The 15,901-nt window shown below is 45.2% G+C and overlaps 1 protein-coding gene across 2 annotated transcripts in view; it reads left to right on the top strand.

Moving 5' to 3' along the window:
* The first annotated feature begins 1,048 nt into the window (after positions 1 to 1,048).
* Positions 1,049 to 15,901, top strand: part of LOC125708555 (phospholipid phosphatase 3-like) — a 28,375-nt gene continuing 13,522 nt past the window's right edge. The window contains exons 1-2 of one of the 2 annotated variants that reach the window (XM_048976167.1): positions 1,049 to 1,675; positions 13,833 to 13,987. In XM_048976167.1, coding sequence (XP_048832124.1) covers positions 1,537 to 1,675; positions 13,833 to 13,987 — 294 coding nt within the window. In that variant the 5' untranslated portion in view covers positions 1,049 to 1,536. Of the gene's footprint in view, positions 1,676 to 13,832; positions 13,988 to 14,265; positions 14,424 to 15,901 lie in introns of both variants that reach the window. The other variant, XM_048976166.1, reaches the window with a different exon arrangement.

Below are 15,901 nucleotides of genomic sequence, written 5' to 3'. Positions count from 1 at the left end.
AGCTCGGGGCGGGTGACTCCGATCTTTCACGCGTATTTCGTTTACATGCAGTTTCGCGATATCCCGGTGCTATGTGGGCTTTCATGTGCAATAATTATGTACCCTGTCAATCTGTGATGGTAACTCGTATTTTACTGACTTTATAATAAATATCGTCAGTAGATATTATACACCTATGTGTAATATTAGATTAAATTGACTTCTTGTCTTTTCTGTGGTCATATATAGGCTATTCGCTTGTGTTGCATTTGGTGATGATAATGACGATGACGATAATAATAATAGTATAATAATAATAATAATAATAATAACACAAAAAAACATGATAACCAAGGATGAGCGAATGCAAAGTAGATGAATATTAACAAACAGACATATGGATGGATATTCATTTGAGACTCATGTAATTCATAGTTTTGAACACCAGATGGCAGAAAGTGAGTAACACTACGTATGCACGTTTCATTTTCACTGCATACACACAAAATTCAACACTTGGCAAAAGTCAAACTTTAATTTTTTTTTCTAAACGTGCCGTTTCATATTAATATCAAATGTAGACCTATATGCTGCAAAAACTGTAAAACTTTTTTATAAATTAAACCCTGGAAAAATGTCCTTTAGGACAATACAAGTTTTCTGATTCCATTATTATTATTATTATTATTATTATTATTATTATTATTATTGTTATTATTCCTAGGGGAGTCATACATTTTACTTGTTTTCAGTTTTACGTGAAAAATCATACACGCCCGCGACCAACATAAGCGGTTGGAAAATGGATGGATTGATGGGTGTCGACGATGCCTTCATACTGCGATATGAAGATGACACCTATCCTACTCCTATCTTTTTTTTAAATTTGTTTAGTTATTTACTTTATTTATTTTTGTGATTGTTTGTCAGCCAAGCTGAGTTATAATTTCAGCCATGTGGGGGCATGTGTAAATTTTTTCCTCAACCAACTGTTGCCTTATTTTTTTATTTTTTTTTTTTTACCCAGCGCGACCACATGGAGTACCAAAGACAGGCGCCTTCATACCGCTCCAGTGGAGGTTTGGGGATAAAAACCTTCGGGAAGGGGGCCGAGCTTCTTACACTACTCTGGGGAGGAGGAGGAGGAGAAGAAGGAGGAGGTTTTCCTTAAACGGGAGCTGATCGCCAGGCACGAAAGGCTATGCATTAGGTTCGGATCTTGAACACAGCAGGACTGCGCAGAAATTCCATTTATTACATAAAAACACAGATATATTTATATATATATATTTCTGTGTTTGTTTTGTTTTCAAGCGAATTTCGAGAATCGAAGTTACCGGTTACAGTCAGTGTCTGTCTGCCCTGCAGATAAATAGACGCTGCATTGCAAATCAAAGCGAGCGTATCGGCTGATGCGAACTTTGTCAAAGTTTTGCTTTCATCAATATCGCATGCTCCCCTCCCAACGAATGCAAAACTTTTCTCGGAACTTAATGTTTTTTGATGATTTGTCTGTTTTGCTTTGGATTTTAACCAAAAAACAGAAGACAGTTGTCAATGCAAAAGTACATTTATGAGAAAGCAATGGCACCAGAGAGCAGGAACGGAGGAAACACAACGTTAAATAATAGCAACGGCATGGACAATTGCAAAAGGAAACTGCTTATTATCTTAGACGTCTTCTGTTTGCTTTTAGGTGAGTGCTTTTACGACTTTATTTCAGCTGTTGTAATTTACACGACTGTGCCAGTGCCCTTTATCAACGAAAAATATAGCGCAGTGAGGGATGTAACTGGTACTATTGACATGTAATGCAAAGTGTTAATGATCACTTTTATTTAAAGAAAGCCGATGTCTTATGACAGTTTAATGAGATTATTCACGGAATGCTGAGATACGATTAAATGCCAGGCATCTACAGTCGATCATTAGGAAATCAATCACATAATTAAATAAGATTTGATCAAAGGTTGGCCTAGATAAAGTACACTTCATTTCTTGCAACACATCTCGGGTCATTTTAAAACTCATTAATTTAATGTTTAGACCATGTCTGCTCCTCAGTTATTGTGAATTATACATGCGTGAATGTGCAGAAGCCTAACAATCAACAATTTCTATGGTACAGGGAACATTGAATTATATGTCATGCAATCTCATTCAAATCCGAGAACTGAGAAGATCCAACTTAATGACAAGTGGACTGTTTGTAATGCTACAGGTCAAGCGTAATGTATAATGGTGCTGAAACGTTTTAGATTTCAGCGGGTTGTGCCTGGAAAATAAATCTTTGGGAAATTTGTATAGAAATACGAATGTTTTAGTGATCGCTGTCTCTGAATCTGTACGTTTCTCGTGGTAAACAAGGTGAATTGATAGGGCACCATATACTGTACGCTTCATGACGGCTTCGGAACCAGTTCGGCTCCATGAGACTGGTGGCTCTTCAGTTTTGGGATGCAGAGCATTAAGAAAGTTGAGCCAACCTCACACACATTCTCTATATAAGAGCTTCCTGCCAGTGTACCCCCCCCCGGCTATCAAATTACCGTATTTTTTCCTTATGTCCTTATGTTTTTAATGACTGTGGATGGGGTGATTACTACATGTGTTTAACACGTAAGCCAATATAATTTTTAAATTAGAAAATGAGTATATAAAAATATTATTGAACGCAATATTGAATGTACATTCTGATCTATGGTTTAGCGGGGTTTGAGTGAAATGTAGACTTTATATCAAGTGGACTGGTAATTAAGAGAAGGCAGCAGTGCAACAGAAACATCCATTTAAAAAGAAATCTGGGTTACTTAACGTCAATCGAAAAAGAGGAGAGCCGTGTTAGTAACGGAGTGCCGGGGTCCCACTTAAAACCCTGGGATGCGGGATGGTTTCCATTATTATCGTGGTGTTTTGTTTGCAGATCCTGCCAGAGCCGAGCCTAACCGGGTTTATGCGATCTCCAGCAGTCTGTTTAGCGGACAGGCTGTAACAGCGCCGGTGCAAATCGCTTCCAGATCACCCTTCCGATGTCTACGATCCCGTCTGATGACTGTTTTTGAGATACTCTGATCCGGTATTGCTGGTCTGGGTGCCTCTGTCACTCCTCTTTATCAACACAATGTCTCACAAATACTTGAATAAGTTAGGAAATAGAGATGTTGTGCTATATAAAAAAATAATGCATAAGAAAGACTGGCACAGAGTTGCTGTTAATGCCTAATTGGACACAAACTGGAATGTGTATGAGGTTTGGACTGACCCCCACTACTGGAACATTCATTGGGCCACGTTAGCGGTGGAGATACGAACTTGCTTTTCATAAGACCTTACAGGCTTACTGTGCTCCAATTCAATGGCTGCAGCTTTCTAAGGCTGCATTCGAAGGCTGAATGTGTGACGGCAGTGCGACAAGGCCGTCCCGTTTAGACGGCTCTTTCAAGTGCAGCCTAGACATACGTCCTTCTTTTCCCAGGCTGCAAAGGATCTGTTGGCACCAGTGATATAGACAAAATTGCATATAAGTTATCAAGCAAATTTTTCAATATGGAGACGCATGCAAAAAGGTATCCATCAATGCATTTAATGTAACCAGTTACCAAAAATAATCACATCTGCTTATTTTTTCCTCCACAACTTTTGTCTTTTCTTCCCAGTCTGTCCGCATAATCAGCAAGCTATCATTGTAACAAAAAGTACCTAGTCTGGAGTAGGAACTTAAAAAGCGGTTCCAGAACTACCTCTGATGAGCTATAATCAGGCCAAGTTCCTGTGGTGGAAACACAACAAAAGTTCCTGGTTCCTGAAAAAAGGGTGTGGTTCCTGAAAGAAGTTCCTGTGGTGTGAAAGTGCCCAACAATGCCCTGGTGTCAGTATAACTACCAGAATCCTAATAGAATCTTCAGGTTATGTAATGTGGGAAGACCTACTGTCGGCCATTAATATATATTTTTAACCTTTGTAGAGAAATGTGTAATTATCAAATGGATTGTCCTTTGTACGGAAAGCATCGTACAATCTTTCACTTTTCATATCACATCTGAACTGCTTTCCGTTCTCCTGTAACATGTTAACGCCGCACACCTGCCTTAAAGAGGGCCTACTCTCTGCGTGGAACCTTTCTGAATTTTTCACTCCACTATTTACCTTTTGAACTCTTTTGACTTGGCCCGTTCTAAAAATATTTTAAAGAATTTCCCGCATTCTTCACTGGCGACCAAGCAGAGATCTCTCTTGAAGTGACATCTGGTATTATTTTGGAGGTGAGTATGTTTGCCTAAATCCATGAGAGGGTGGGCAGAGGCACAGCGGCTCAGCTGAGTTAGGTGTGGCCCACTTCCCTCTGAAATGAAATCCCTTTTTTCCCCCCAGCCATTGCCATCGACCACCGTCGTGGTTACATAGTAATTGGGAGAGACACTCTGACCTTGCATATTATTACATGGACTTTCAAAGGTTTAGCAGCTGAGCAGGCTGTTGGCTGACAGCTAAACCCCACAGACAGCATTTATCAGGGATTCGATGGAGGGATCTCTAATGCTCTGTCTGGGGAATTTGGCAAATTTTTTTTTCGATCATAAATTTCTCTCTTCGGTCTAGGCCAAATAGACTCAGACAATCAGCGTTAAGCATTCATTCTGCCATAGCAGAGCTTAGTTGCTACACATTAATCAGATTACATTCCCTTGGTAACTGGGCGGTTGCGACGTATTATAAACAGTGTTTTATTTTAATTTTCGCTGTGTCATGTTAGGAACGGCTTGATAATCACTTCAAAAGCAGCGTCACTGTTAGATTTAGGGTCACACGGCTTAATTGAGGTCACCTGGCAACAGACAGGAAGCTGCTGTGTGATGGAGAAGGTTCTTCCCCCGCCTGACTGTGTGGCTGAGGGCAGACGTAGAGGCAGCTTGCAGTGGGCAGTGCAATAGACAGACAGATGAATGGCGGAGAGCAGACTTCCGTGGGAAATGAGGCAGTGTCTGCGTGTGGTGACCAGCCGCCCTCGGTTCCACACTGCTCCGGTGCGGTGGCCGGCCCTGTCTGCCTCGCGTAAGGACCTAGTCCCCTTTACAACGTAACGCGGTTTCTGAGGCCTCTCACAATATCACCAAATTATACACCAGTGAGATTTAAAGGGCATGAAGGCTTGTGCAAGCCAGCGATTACGGCAGCGTCTCACGGCCCCTAACGGGGAGGCTGTGAACGTCTCTTGTCCCCCGCGCCGAGCAACTCGGCCGGCATCTGTGTGACGGGAATGATGATTAGGAGGTGTCGGGACCAGGGGGCGTTCCTGGGGGGTCGCTCCACTGGTGTGGGGGTGCCTTTTCTGGGAATGGCGTCATTGACTGGGGCCAGTTCTGTTTACACTCGTAGACAGTTCTGCAGCCCCACTACTCTTTATGTAATTAAGCTGCAAAAATGTACAGTTGAGGAAAACAGTGAGTAAATAAAGCGCTTTATTGTGTAACATCTGGATCGCCATTTTCTTGAAACCCAGACAAGAAGCTTTTGATGGATAAACACTGTGGTCTGTGTTACCATGTTTATGACTCTACAAATAAAATTAACTACGTATTAATGTTGCTTTTTCTATACAAAACATATAGTGTATTGTTGAGCTTTGACATGAAAAAGACTTGAACTTTGGGATGTGGCGTAATACCATGTTACACCTCAGAAAAACGCTGTTATGTTTATGCGCTGTGGTGCTTGTGCCACAGGAGGTGCTGTTTTGGAAAAACTTAACAGGATGGCAAGTGAAATATGATATTCCTTCTACAAAGGATTTGACACACAAAATGTTAACTGTTCCGTGAAAGTTTTTATTTTCCTGATAAGGGACTTAAGTTTTCCCTGAAAGTCTTGGAGATAGGGATGAGCCTAAATTTGGGTCTGTCTGGATGTCCTCTCATGAAGGATGAGTAAGAACAAGGAGAGCATATGAGACGTGATGCAGATGGTGAATAACTCACAGCCTTGGGTATGTCCATACTTACGCCAGAAGAAAAAACGTAAATTAACTTGCACTGTGATTAATAATAAGTGTGGTAAACTGCCGCTTTTGCTGTGACATGTTCAGCTCTCAGTGCTACGTGAGGCACCAGACCGCCCTCTGGTGTCATCTCTCTCTTCGCTCTTCACTTGACTCAGCACCCAACTGGATCTCTGTCCTGATCCCTGCTGCTGCGGCTCCCTTCCTGTCAACAATAGATGCCCCCCGAGAGCACGAGAGAAAAGCTCTGCCTGTATATGAACAAAGAAGCCTTTGGATGCACAACAGGCCGAGGGGCACGAATGTGTCAGAGCTCCCCAGGGGGAGGGGGACTTGGGGGTGCTGCACTAGTGTCTCTTTGTCAAGACCTGCGAGGAGCCCCCATCAGACCAAACAGAGCAGGCGTACTCTGATCTGCCATACTGTCAATGTAATCTTAATCAAGGATCCCCTATCAACCCAAACGGAGCAAGAGTACTCCAAATTTCCGTGCTGTTGTCATCGTACTCGAGGAGCCCCCTGTCAAACCAAATGGAGCAGGCGTACTCTGAACTGCCTTGCTGCCACTGTCATCTTACTCGCGGAGCCCCCCGTCAGGCCAAACAGAGCAGGCGTACTCCATACTGCTGTGCTGTCACTGTCACCTTACACAAGGTGTGGAGTTCAAGCCAAATGGAGCAAGCGTACTCCATCACTGTTATTGAGGCGCTACTTCCACAAAGCCCACCATCAGAGTTTAGAAATGGTTAACATTTGAGTAACCGAGAAGTTCTGTAAACCGTGTTTTTATTGTTATGTTGTCATTATTTAATTATCCTTTCACAATTCCTAGTAGAACAATAAAAATTATTATGACTCCAATGTACTTGAAAAACCCTTGTTTGGAGAAAGTGTCCTCATCTTCACCTGTGCCTGTAGCAAAATACCAGGCTGGGGCGATGATCTTCTTCGGTGATCCTTACAGGTGCTTTCTCTTTCGCTTGCATGAGAAGACTTGCTGGGGAGTCTTTTGCAACCACCATGGAAACCTAAGATTGAGGCAAAGGTGGTGTCTCTAGCTCTCACTGCCATTCTAGTCCCAAGGTTTGAATTTAATATCGCATGACACTTTAAAGTAAATCGTCCTGTTTGTCTGGTTTACGACTCTCAGCCTCCCCTTACTTCCCAATAGCGAGCGCTGAGTTAGGAGCTCCAGCCAGATGACTGATGATGGACGGGAAAGTGGAAATGCCACGATCTGCCTCGCTGACCCCTAAACATTATTATTTTTTTTCGTTCCCGCAACATCTTGTTTGGAAGTGATCTGAAGTGTGACGTCAGCTTTGAGTTCAAGTGCACTGTGCAGAGAATCAATCAACTTCGCCTACACCTCAGACCGGAACGGGTCTGGCCGGTTCAGAAAAATCATTAAATTATCATATTCATTGTTAAAACAAAAAAAAAACATTTATATCCTCAACCTTAGTTGGCATGAAAATGAAAAACAGTGAGAGCCTTATCTGCCCTCCTGTTCTGTAGCTCACCTGACACCTGAAATAGTATATACCTTTGGTGCATTTCAGTTCCCACCAGTGAATTCCTTGGCTACTAAACATTTGTGGCTATATTATAATTTTCTTTGGTTACGCGGTGTCAGAAGTAATTGAAATGTGAGGCCCCAAATTCAGTTCCTGACATGTTTTGAAGCCTAAGCGTGTTGAGGGAGCAGTGAGAACGTTTATTCCGATTTGTGACCACTTGAGGCAGCTGGGAGCCTGCAGATGAATTTTACCGCAGAACATCCTGCACAGGGAGGGTGTCGGCCCGGCCAAAGGCTTACATTTAAATAAAATTCCGAACAGGCAAGTTTGCAGCCGCAGTGTGGGTCCTTACCCTGCTTCATGTGTTGAGAGAGCAAGAAAGGAAGGGATTGGCTGAACCTACGACCTGCTGACCTCAGCAGCATGTGCAGACAAAGCTCCCTGAAGCAGAGAACAGGCCGCTTCAGGGGATGGGCAATGACCCCTGGAATGGGCATAAACTGCAGCCACAGGGGTGAAATCACAACCCTAATGTAGACGGTGTTTGGGTCAGTGCTCTGAATACCATGCCAACCACAATGGGTGCTGTGTTCCCTCTTTCAGTCATTTTATCATTTAATCATTAATTATTTTATCATTAATTAAGTCAACCTCATTGGGCATTCAGGGTGTAAATCAGCTGTCAACAGCAAGAATTCAAATGATGGAGGGCGGTCGGCTTTACCCCGACCACGATGGAGCATGATCAACTGCAAACCGCAGTTGGCTTTATAACTGACCACGATGGAGTGCGGTCCGTTTTACTCTGAACCATGTCAAACTCCCTCCTTGATCGCCACGAGATGTCTTACTTTTTTAAGGAATTATTTTTGGTTCTCTCTTTCGGTGATGATATGGGAGCAGACCACAAATAAAAGGCATTTCCTAAAGCCTGGTTATCTCAAACAAACAGTGCCTCCTATCTAACAATATTATATTTGTTAACAGCAGAATATATTAAGCAGATCTATATACAACAGCAGCCACGTTTCAGCGTATGTTATAAATCTCTGTGTACCCCCCCACCCCCCCTTAATGTCTCTGCCCCCATTCCTCAGCTCATGCTCCTACTAATTATAGGCCAGATCTGCCTCACGTTCAATGTTACCATTGCTCTCCGTTGGGTTGAAGAATGCAGTCAGAGCCGTTGTGTTTACAGCATGTGCCCAGGCGTGAACCCCCCCCCCCCCCCCCCCCAAGTTTAAAATGCAGACCTGGCCTGCCAAGAATCTCCTCACAGCAATCACATGGCAGCTAAAGAGGATTTCCACCCGCAAACTTCACTTCTAAATATAACTGCGCTGGAGATCACCTAAATACACGCGGTGGGCGCTGAGTAGCCTTTTCTGTCCACACGGCCCACTGCCGCACTGCGTGTCACTGCCTGGCCGTCTCCAGAAGTGAATATTCATTGTGCCCCATGCAGGCCTCAGTATATGCGTGTTTATTTTCCTCACCGCCGGACGTGCCCCTCTGTAGCTGTTCGGCTGTTAGGATGCCAGTGAATTTCTGACACCAAATTCTGCATAGAGACCTTGTAGACACCGGGGACCCAGCCTCCTCCTAAGTAGTTGTGTAGCAGTAGATGATCTGCATACACGTCTAACTGGTAATGAATGAGATGTAGAATAGATACATAGTGAGTATGATTTTAAGCCCATAGTTTTTTCTGAAGAAGGAAGGAATGATTCCCACTGCACGCCCATCTCCCTCCACCCAGTCCATCTACCTTTCCTCACCTCTGTGTGCAGAAGGATGGAGGGCAGATGTGCACCATGGTCTGGAGGAGAACAGCAGGCATCTGTCACCTTACCTCCTTTCCTGCTGTCCTCCATCACTCTCTCTGGTCAGTGCACCATCCCTGAGCTGCAACTGATCTCTGCGCTGCCAGTAAGAGACTGAGCAATAGGCTGAGGACAGAGGATGACCACACTCTCTGACCGTGGGGGTAGGTTAGTGATAAGTTAGGTTAGGTTAGGTAAGGATAGGTTAGGTTATAATTGGTTAGAGGAATGACTATAATTCCAATTAGCTTCTTTCCAGTCACACTGCAAGCTTAAAGAATGTTAAAAAAATTATAATTACAGTTTTTTTAGCGCTCAAGATCGTTTTAAAGAAGAGATTTTATTACACTGTTGGAAGATTCATTTTGAGTTTCTTTAAGTGATATCTGGAAGGTTGCATAACGGCAGAAACAAAAGCCTGGTCGTCTAGCTGAATGGTTTGTATTGTCTGTTATGGAAAGATCACTTACATCATGATCCTTTTATGCACTTGGTTAATACAATCATTCTCTTCTGCAATATGAAACATTTTACTGAAGGCTAGAGATGGAATGGCAATGGATTCCTTGTCTTGATATGATGATGCTCTGAGACAAGTAAAGCTAAATTATCTAACCAGGTAGTGAAAGTGAGGAATTTACAGGTAAATCCCCAGGTGCTTTACAGCCGTTATCTAAGTACTTTCTTCCAGTGCTTGAGTTCAATACAGTAATAGGATGAGCTGGAAGATCCCCTTGTCTTTAATCCTGTTTAACGAGACGGGTTCAGTTCAGTGCTGGCTTTGCTTTGCATTTTGACGGGTAGATGTTTCAGACAGAGGGATTCTGTGGTGTTTTTCTTCAATGAGAAAGAGCTGTTTGCGAGCCCGGCTGGACCGCTGCGGTCCTGTAAGCGGAGATGATCTAAATGCCGATAGGAAGGTTCCCCTCCACTGCATATCATACTTTCCGATGGGGCGTTCTTCCTGCAGTCTGGGTAGGCCCCGTAGACCCCCATGATCAGTGTGGTGATTTCCACAGGTTGTGTGTCCAGATCTGATAAGTCACTCCAAACTTGGGTGACACAGCGCACCACTCCACAGCTGCTTGTCATCACTGGTGCACTGCCCGCCCCCGCCCCCCCAACCCCCCCAGCCTATTTCTATATAGAAATGTTTTCTATTCTGTTCTAATTAAGCAGCCAGTTTGACATTGCTGATTATGGGCGACGTGTCCCAGTGCCTATGGGACTGTGACCAACGTCCCCGACACACTGCTCAGACCCCCCCAGCCCCCCCATTGCCTTATACATTTCTCACTTTTTACAAAATAAGATGCTGAAAAGCTCATCGTCTATCTGCCCTTTCTGCCTCTCTGCCCATCCTGTCTCTCTGCCCGTACCTTTCTCTCTGCCCTTTCTGAATCTCTGCCCTTTCTGTCTCTCTGCCCGTCCTCTCTCTCTGCCCATCCTGTCTCTCTGCCCTTTCTGTCTCTCTGCCCGTTCTGCCTCTCCGCTCTTTCTGTCTCTCTGCCCGTTCTGTCTCTCTGCCCATCCTGTCTCTCTGCCCTTTCTGTCTCTCTGCCCGTTCTGCCTCTCCGCTCTTTCTGTCTCTCTGCCCGTTCTGTCTCTCTGCCCGTCCTGTCTCTCTGCCCTTTCTGTCTCTCTGCCCTTTCTGTCTCTCCGCTCTTTCTGTCTCTCTGCCCGTCCTGTCTCTCTGCCCTTTCTGTCTCTCTGCCCTTTCTGTCTCTCCGCTCTTTCTGTCTCTCTGCCCGTTCTGTCTCTCTGCCCGTCCTGTCTCTCTGCCCGTCCTGTCTGTCTCTTCTCCACCTCCCCTGTGTCACTGAGCACAAATGCTCTGCGCTCCATGCCACTTGCTCTTCTCTCCTCTTTTTCTGGTCTTTATTTTACTGAGACTCAATGGACCCTGTTCCTCCGTCTCTTCTGCCCTCTTCTGTTCTTCTCCTCTGCTTCCTTTCTGTTCCTTTCGTATGAAAACTGCCAAATAAAGGAGTCACCCACACATTTTTCTGTTGTTCTCTCGTCTCTGGTCACACTTTCTGTATGCTAGTTGTCTGCCCCAGGAAACTGGCTTTTTGTTTTTTTTTTCAGGTTTTTGCTTTGTTTGGGGTGAAATGGGGCGCAGGAGTGGAGGGGGGGGGGGTGAGTGTTTTCAACATACCAGGCTGCTCTCATGGCAATGGTATGGAGGGCAATACAAAGGTACTCTGCTACAGTGCCTCCCATAGGCTGGAGGGAGGCAATGGGGACAGAGGGGTTTTTGTAAACAGATAGATGCAGCGTGGACAGACTGGGGCTGGATCAGGCCCCCAACGGGTCAGAGTGTTGTTTAGAAAGCCCCTCGAGCTTTGTTTGGACGCTCGGCTTCTCAGTGGAAGCTCCGCCCTGCCCCTTCATGCCAACTGCTTTCCTTCCCTGGGGTCTGTCTGCCTCAGCGCTTCCTCAGTTTGCTAAAATCCCCGCACTGTGATCTCCCATGTCCCATAGTGTCCCCATTTTTTCAGGGTACCTTGGTGCATTTGCTGACCCACTGGTCCAATGGGGACTTGCACTCAGTAGGCTGGTCACGCTACAGAACTTTCTACTTCCGGGTGGAACATGGTAACGTTACCCGAGTGCGTTTGAGCTGACTCTCCTGCGTGGAAAATGAACGCGATTGAAAGAACCTCAGTAGCCACTCTGGAGGAACCGGGTCTCTCGGTGTTACCTACTGCCTTGAGCTCCATCGAGCCCTTTTCACAACTGAACGATGGCATTTTATGGAAAGTATGACACAGCTATCTGGTATAATTTCCTCTGTCCCTCCAATCCCATCAAATTTCCTTCTGTATTTCTGCAGCTGTTAGTCTATTAATGGCATCCATTCTAGCTGTAACAGAAAGAAAGGGCAGTCCGGCTGTTCAGATTGTACAGAAAGAAAATAGAACCCTAACTAGTACCTGATCCCAAATGCACAGCACAGCACCGCTTAAGAACCTATATATTTGACTAAGTGATTGTCACTGAGGATTTCCTGTGTCTCCACAGACCATGTATGAGATGTGTTTTACCCCATTTCTTTGTCATCCCTCTATATTAAAAATCTGATCTGTGTTGTTTTTGGAGAAGGCTGAACTTGTTTGTAATGATGCCTGCGATTCGATAAAATTATATGTTTTGGGTTTCAAAGTAGCTACTTAATTATTCCATGTTGGGTCTGACCTTTGATTCACCGGAAGCAGGCCTGAGAATTGGGGGAGAAAACAATGGATTCCTATGGAAAGATCACATTCTGAACACCTTCAGGATTTGGAGAAGCGACGTGTTTTCTCTTTGTTTGTGTCACCCTGTCACCTTCTAACCCTCTACTACAGTGTATTTCAACCTTCTTTGAGCCATTTTTTACACCGAAAACAATCACACAGCACACCACCAACCAAAAGTGTTACAAAATGACACTCTGTCGCCTAGTAATGAGAAAATAGTCTCTCAATTTATTTATACTCACTCAGTGTGAAACCTGAGCCTGTCTGGATGAACGCAAAGTTGATATCCTGGCAGGAATTGAAGACAGACAGACACACGAAGCTCTTCCTCAGTAGCTCTCAGTCTCTCTTTCTTTCTTTTTTGTTTTTATATGTCAGCTCTCACAGATATGTCGTGCAAAATGGGAGTAACCTTGAAATAGCTTTGTTTCTTTAGGATACATCGCTATTACAGCACGGACACTCGACAATTGCATATTATTTGCAAATAAAACTGAATTTTCAAAAAAATTTTTAGACCTATTTAGAATTTCCCACAGTTCACCTTACAATCTCTCACGGGACACTAGTGGTTGAAAATCGCTGCCTTAGGCCATAGTGCCTGGCCTTCAAAGGCAGCCAGTTTTTTTTCTAAATCTATGGTTGGAAGTTGAAGTTCCTGAGTCCGGCCTGTCTCCCGAGGCACTACCATACGAACTTAAACACCCTTCCTCTTCTTGAGAGTTTTCCGGATTGGGTGATTAAGGAAAGTGCTTCTTTCTGTTTGTAGACACAAGCTTAACCAGAGATTTCTCTGTTTGTATGTCCTGGGGAAGCTGGTGCAGCACGTTTTCCAGCATGTTAGACAGGTAGATCACCCTAAATGCCTTTCCTTATGCTGTCAAACTGCAGAAAACATTATTTTTTTCTGTGTGACTCGGCAAAAAAATTCAATTCAATCATTGATATAAGATTCCAAAACACGATATTAATGTGGACGAGAAGATGATCTGAATGATGAAGAAGTAAAATAGTGATCTATCGTTCTTCTAAATATCTGGACAGAAAACTCCTGTTTTCATTGCATACTGCTGTGTGATATCGTCATGGAGATGTTACCTCCAGTGGTTCATTCAATGCTCACTTGAACGAACCGAAAATGCTAAACAAAATAATCAGTGATCCGTAGTGTAAGAATGACAGTTTGCTGAAATACCAGCGTGCCGTGGACTGGCAGGTAGGTGCGTGGCTCCCCCCGGAGGCCTGACGCTCTTCCTGTTGTCTGTTTGCACAGTCACCTTTCCCTTCTTCATGCTCCACAAGTCGAGCGTCCAGCCCTATCAGAGGGGCTTCTACTGTGATGACGGCAGCATCCGCTTCTCCTATAAGGGAAGCACCGTCTCCTCGTCGGTGCTGCTAGCTGTTGGCCTCATTCTGCCCATCACCTCTGTAAGTCGGTTACAGCACGGTGCTGCCTGGGGGCTCAGCAGGGCAGTAGGGGGGCATGGAGGTGGTGCTAGTTAGACTAGTTAGCTCAGTTAGCTTTGCCCACTTTGTCATGGCAAGGAATGACAGAAGCATAGACCACACCCACCCAGAGCTCCGCCCGCCCCTTGCCACGCCTCCAGGCAGCCCCACGCTGCACCTACGTCTGAGTGTCCTCCTCACTGACTTTGAACCCTTCTCTTTTTGTCTTGTCTCTCTACTTCCTGTCGACCTCGCTGTAGCCGGCCTGCCTTTCCTGGTTATCGAAACGAGCGCTGTCGAGCCCTACCGGCGCGGCTTTTACTGCAGCGACGAGTCCATCAAGCTCCCGCTCAAAGACGGAGACACCATAAGCGATGCTGTGCTTACCGCTGCTGGCATTCTTATTACCGTCTTTTCTGTAAGTCTTTTTTTCTTTTCAACGAAATCAATGTTGGCACCACCACCACCCCCCACCCTCTGTGGAATATAAAAGCGCTGACAGGTACAAATAGGAGATAACACTCTGCAGGCCGAGTGTGTTGCTCGTGCCCTTTGTGTAGTATTAGAGAGTATGAGCTTTTAGAGTCCCTTCTTAGCCATCCCTCCTTAGGGTCCATCCTTAGTGATCCCTCCTTAGGGTCCCTCCTTAGTGTCCCTCCATAGGGTCCCTTCTTAGCAATCCCTCGTTAGGCTCCCTCCTTAGTAATCCCTCCTTAGGGTCCCTCCTTAGTGATCCCGCCTTAGGCTCCCTCCTTAGGGTCCCTCCTTAGTGATCCCTCCTTAGTGATCCCTCCTTAGGATCCCTCCTTAGCTATCCCTTGTTAGGCTCCCTCCTTAGTGATCCCTCCTTAGAGTCCCTCCTTAGCGATCCCTCCTTAGGGTCCATCCTTAGAATCCCTCCTTAGGGTCCTTCCTTAGCGATCCCTCCTTAGGGTCCATCCTTAGAATCCCTACTTAGGGTCCTTCCTTAGCGATCCCTCTTTAGTGATCCCTCCTTAGTGATCCCTCCTTAGCGTCCCTCCTCAGTGTTCCTCCTTAGTCATCCCTCTCTTCTTGGCTTCACTGTGGGCTTCCTCTGTCCCTCTGCTTTCCTCTGTCACCTCCCTGTGGTGTCGGCGCTGTTCTCGTCGCTGCCCCGCAAATCCCCTTTGCATAGCAACGGTAAATAATTCCATCCCAGAGAGCCAAAGCTGCCTCGCTGCCTCCAGAAAGCCTCCAGCTACTCGCTGACGGGGTCTCTGAGACCCACTCGTCAGATTCTGGACTAAGTTTCAGTGAAAGTGCCATTGAGAGAAAAGCAGGGGCTGAGCCAGCAGGGAGGAGGAAGCCCCCCCAGTGGGGCCATTATGCCGGTCGCCCAGTATATATGGGAATGAAACATTCTTGGACGGCGCATAGTTTCCTGATAAATCCGTGGAACATTCTAGGGCCAGGCTTCCCAACATTGCTGGCCCTCCGGCTGCAGAATCTCATAGCTGTGGGTGTCTGTTGGTGTGGAGCAACTGGGGGTGTTAAATGGCAAATTGTGTTGTGAGCGATTCCTGGAATTAGAACAACATGGGAAGCGAGAGTTTAGGCATTATGTTATCACGGGGAAGGCATGGGGTGTCCATTTTGGGAGTCATGTTTGTCACACGTAGCAGTTTTAAACATAGTCCACGTAGTTCAGATTACATCTGACCTACACTGGGCTTGAGTAACCAGCTGGTGGCGCTCTCAACATCTCCGATGCGAAACTGGGGACTTTCTACATACAGAGGGATATGTACTAGATACAGGACATTTATGTCCTAAGAGTAAGATCTTCTTCCATGGTCATTGTCTTCTATTTCATAAAATCATGGAGGAATCCTTTCTGATCTGTAGATATATTTACACAAATCCTTCCAGACAACA

Source organism: Brienomyrus brachyistius, chromosome 15 (assembly GCF_023856365.1).
Source record: "Brienomyrus brachyistius isolate T26 chromosome 15, BBRACH_0.4, whole genome shotgun sequence".
Classification (NCBI taxonomy): Eukaryota; Metazoa; Chordata; class Actinopteri; order Osteoglossiformes; family Mormyridae; genus Brienomyrus; species Brienomyrus brachyistius.
The sequence above is the reverse complement of the archived record's forward strand: the minus strand, read 5'-3'. Positions and strand labels throughout refer to the sequence as shown.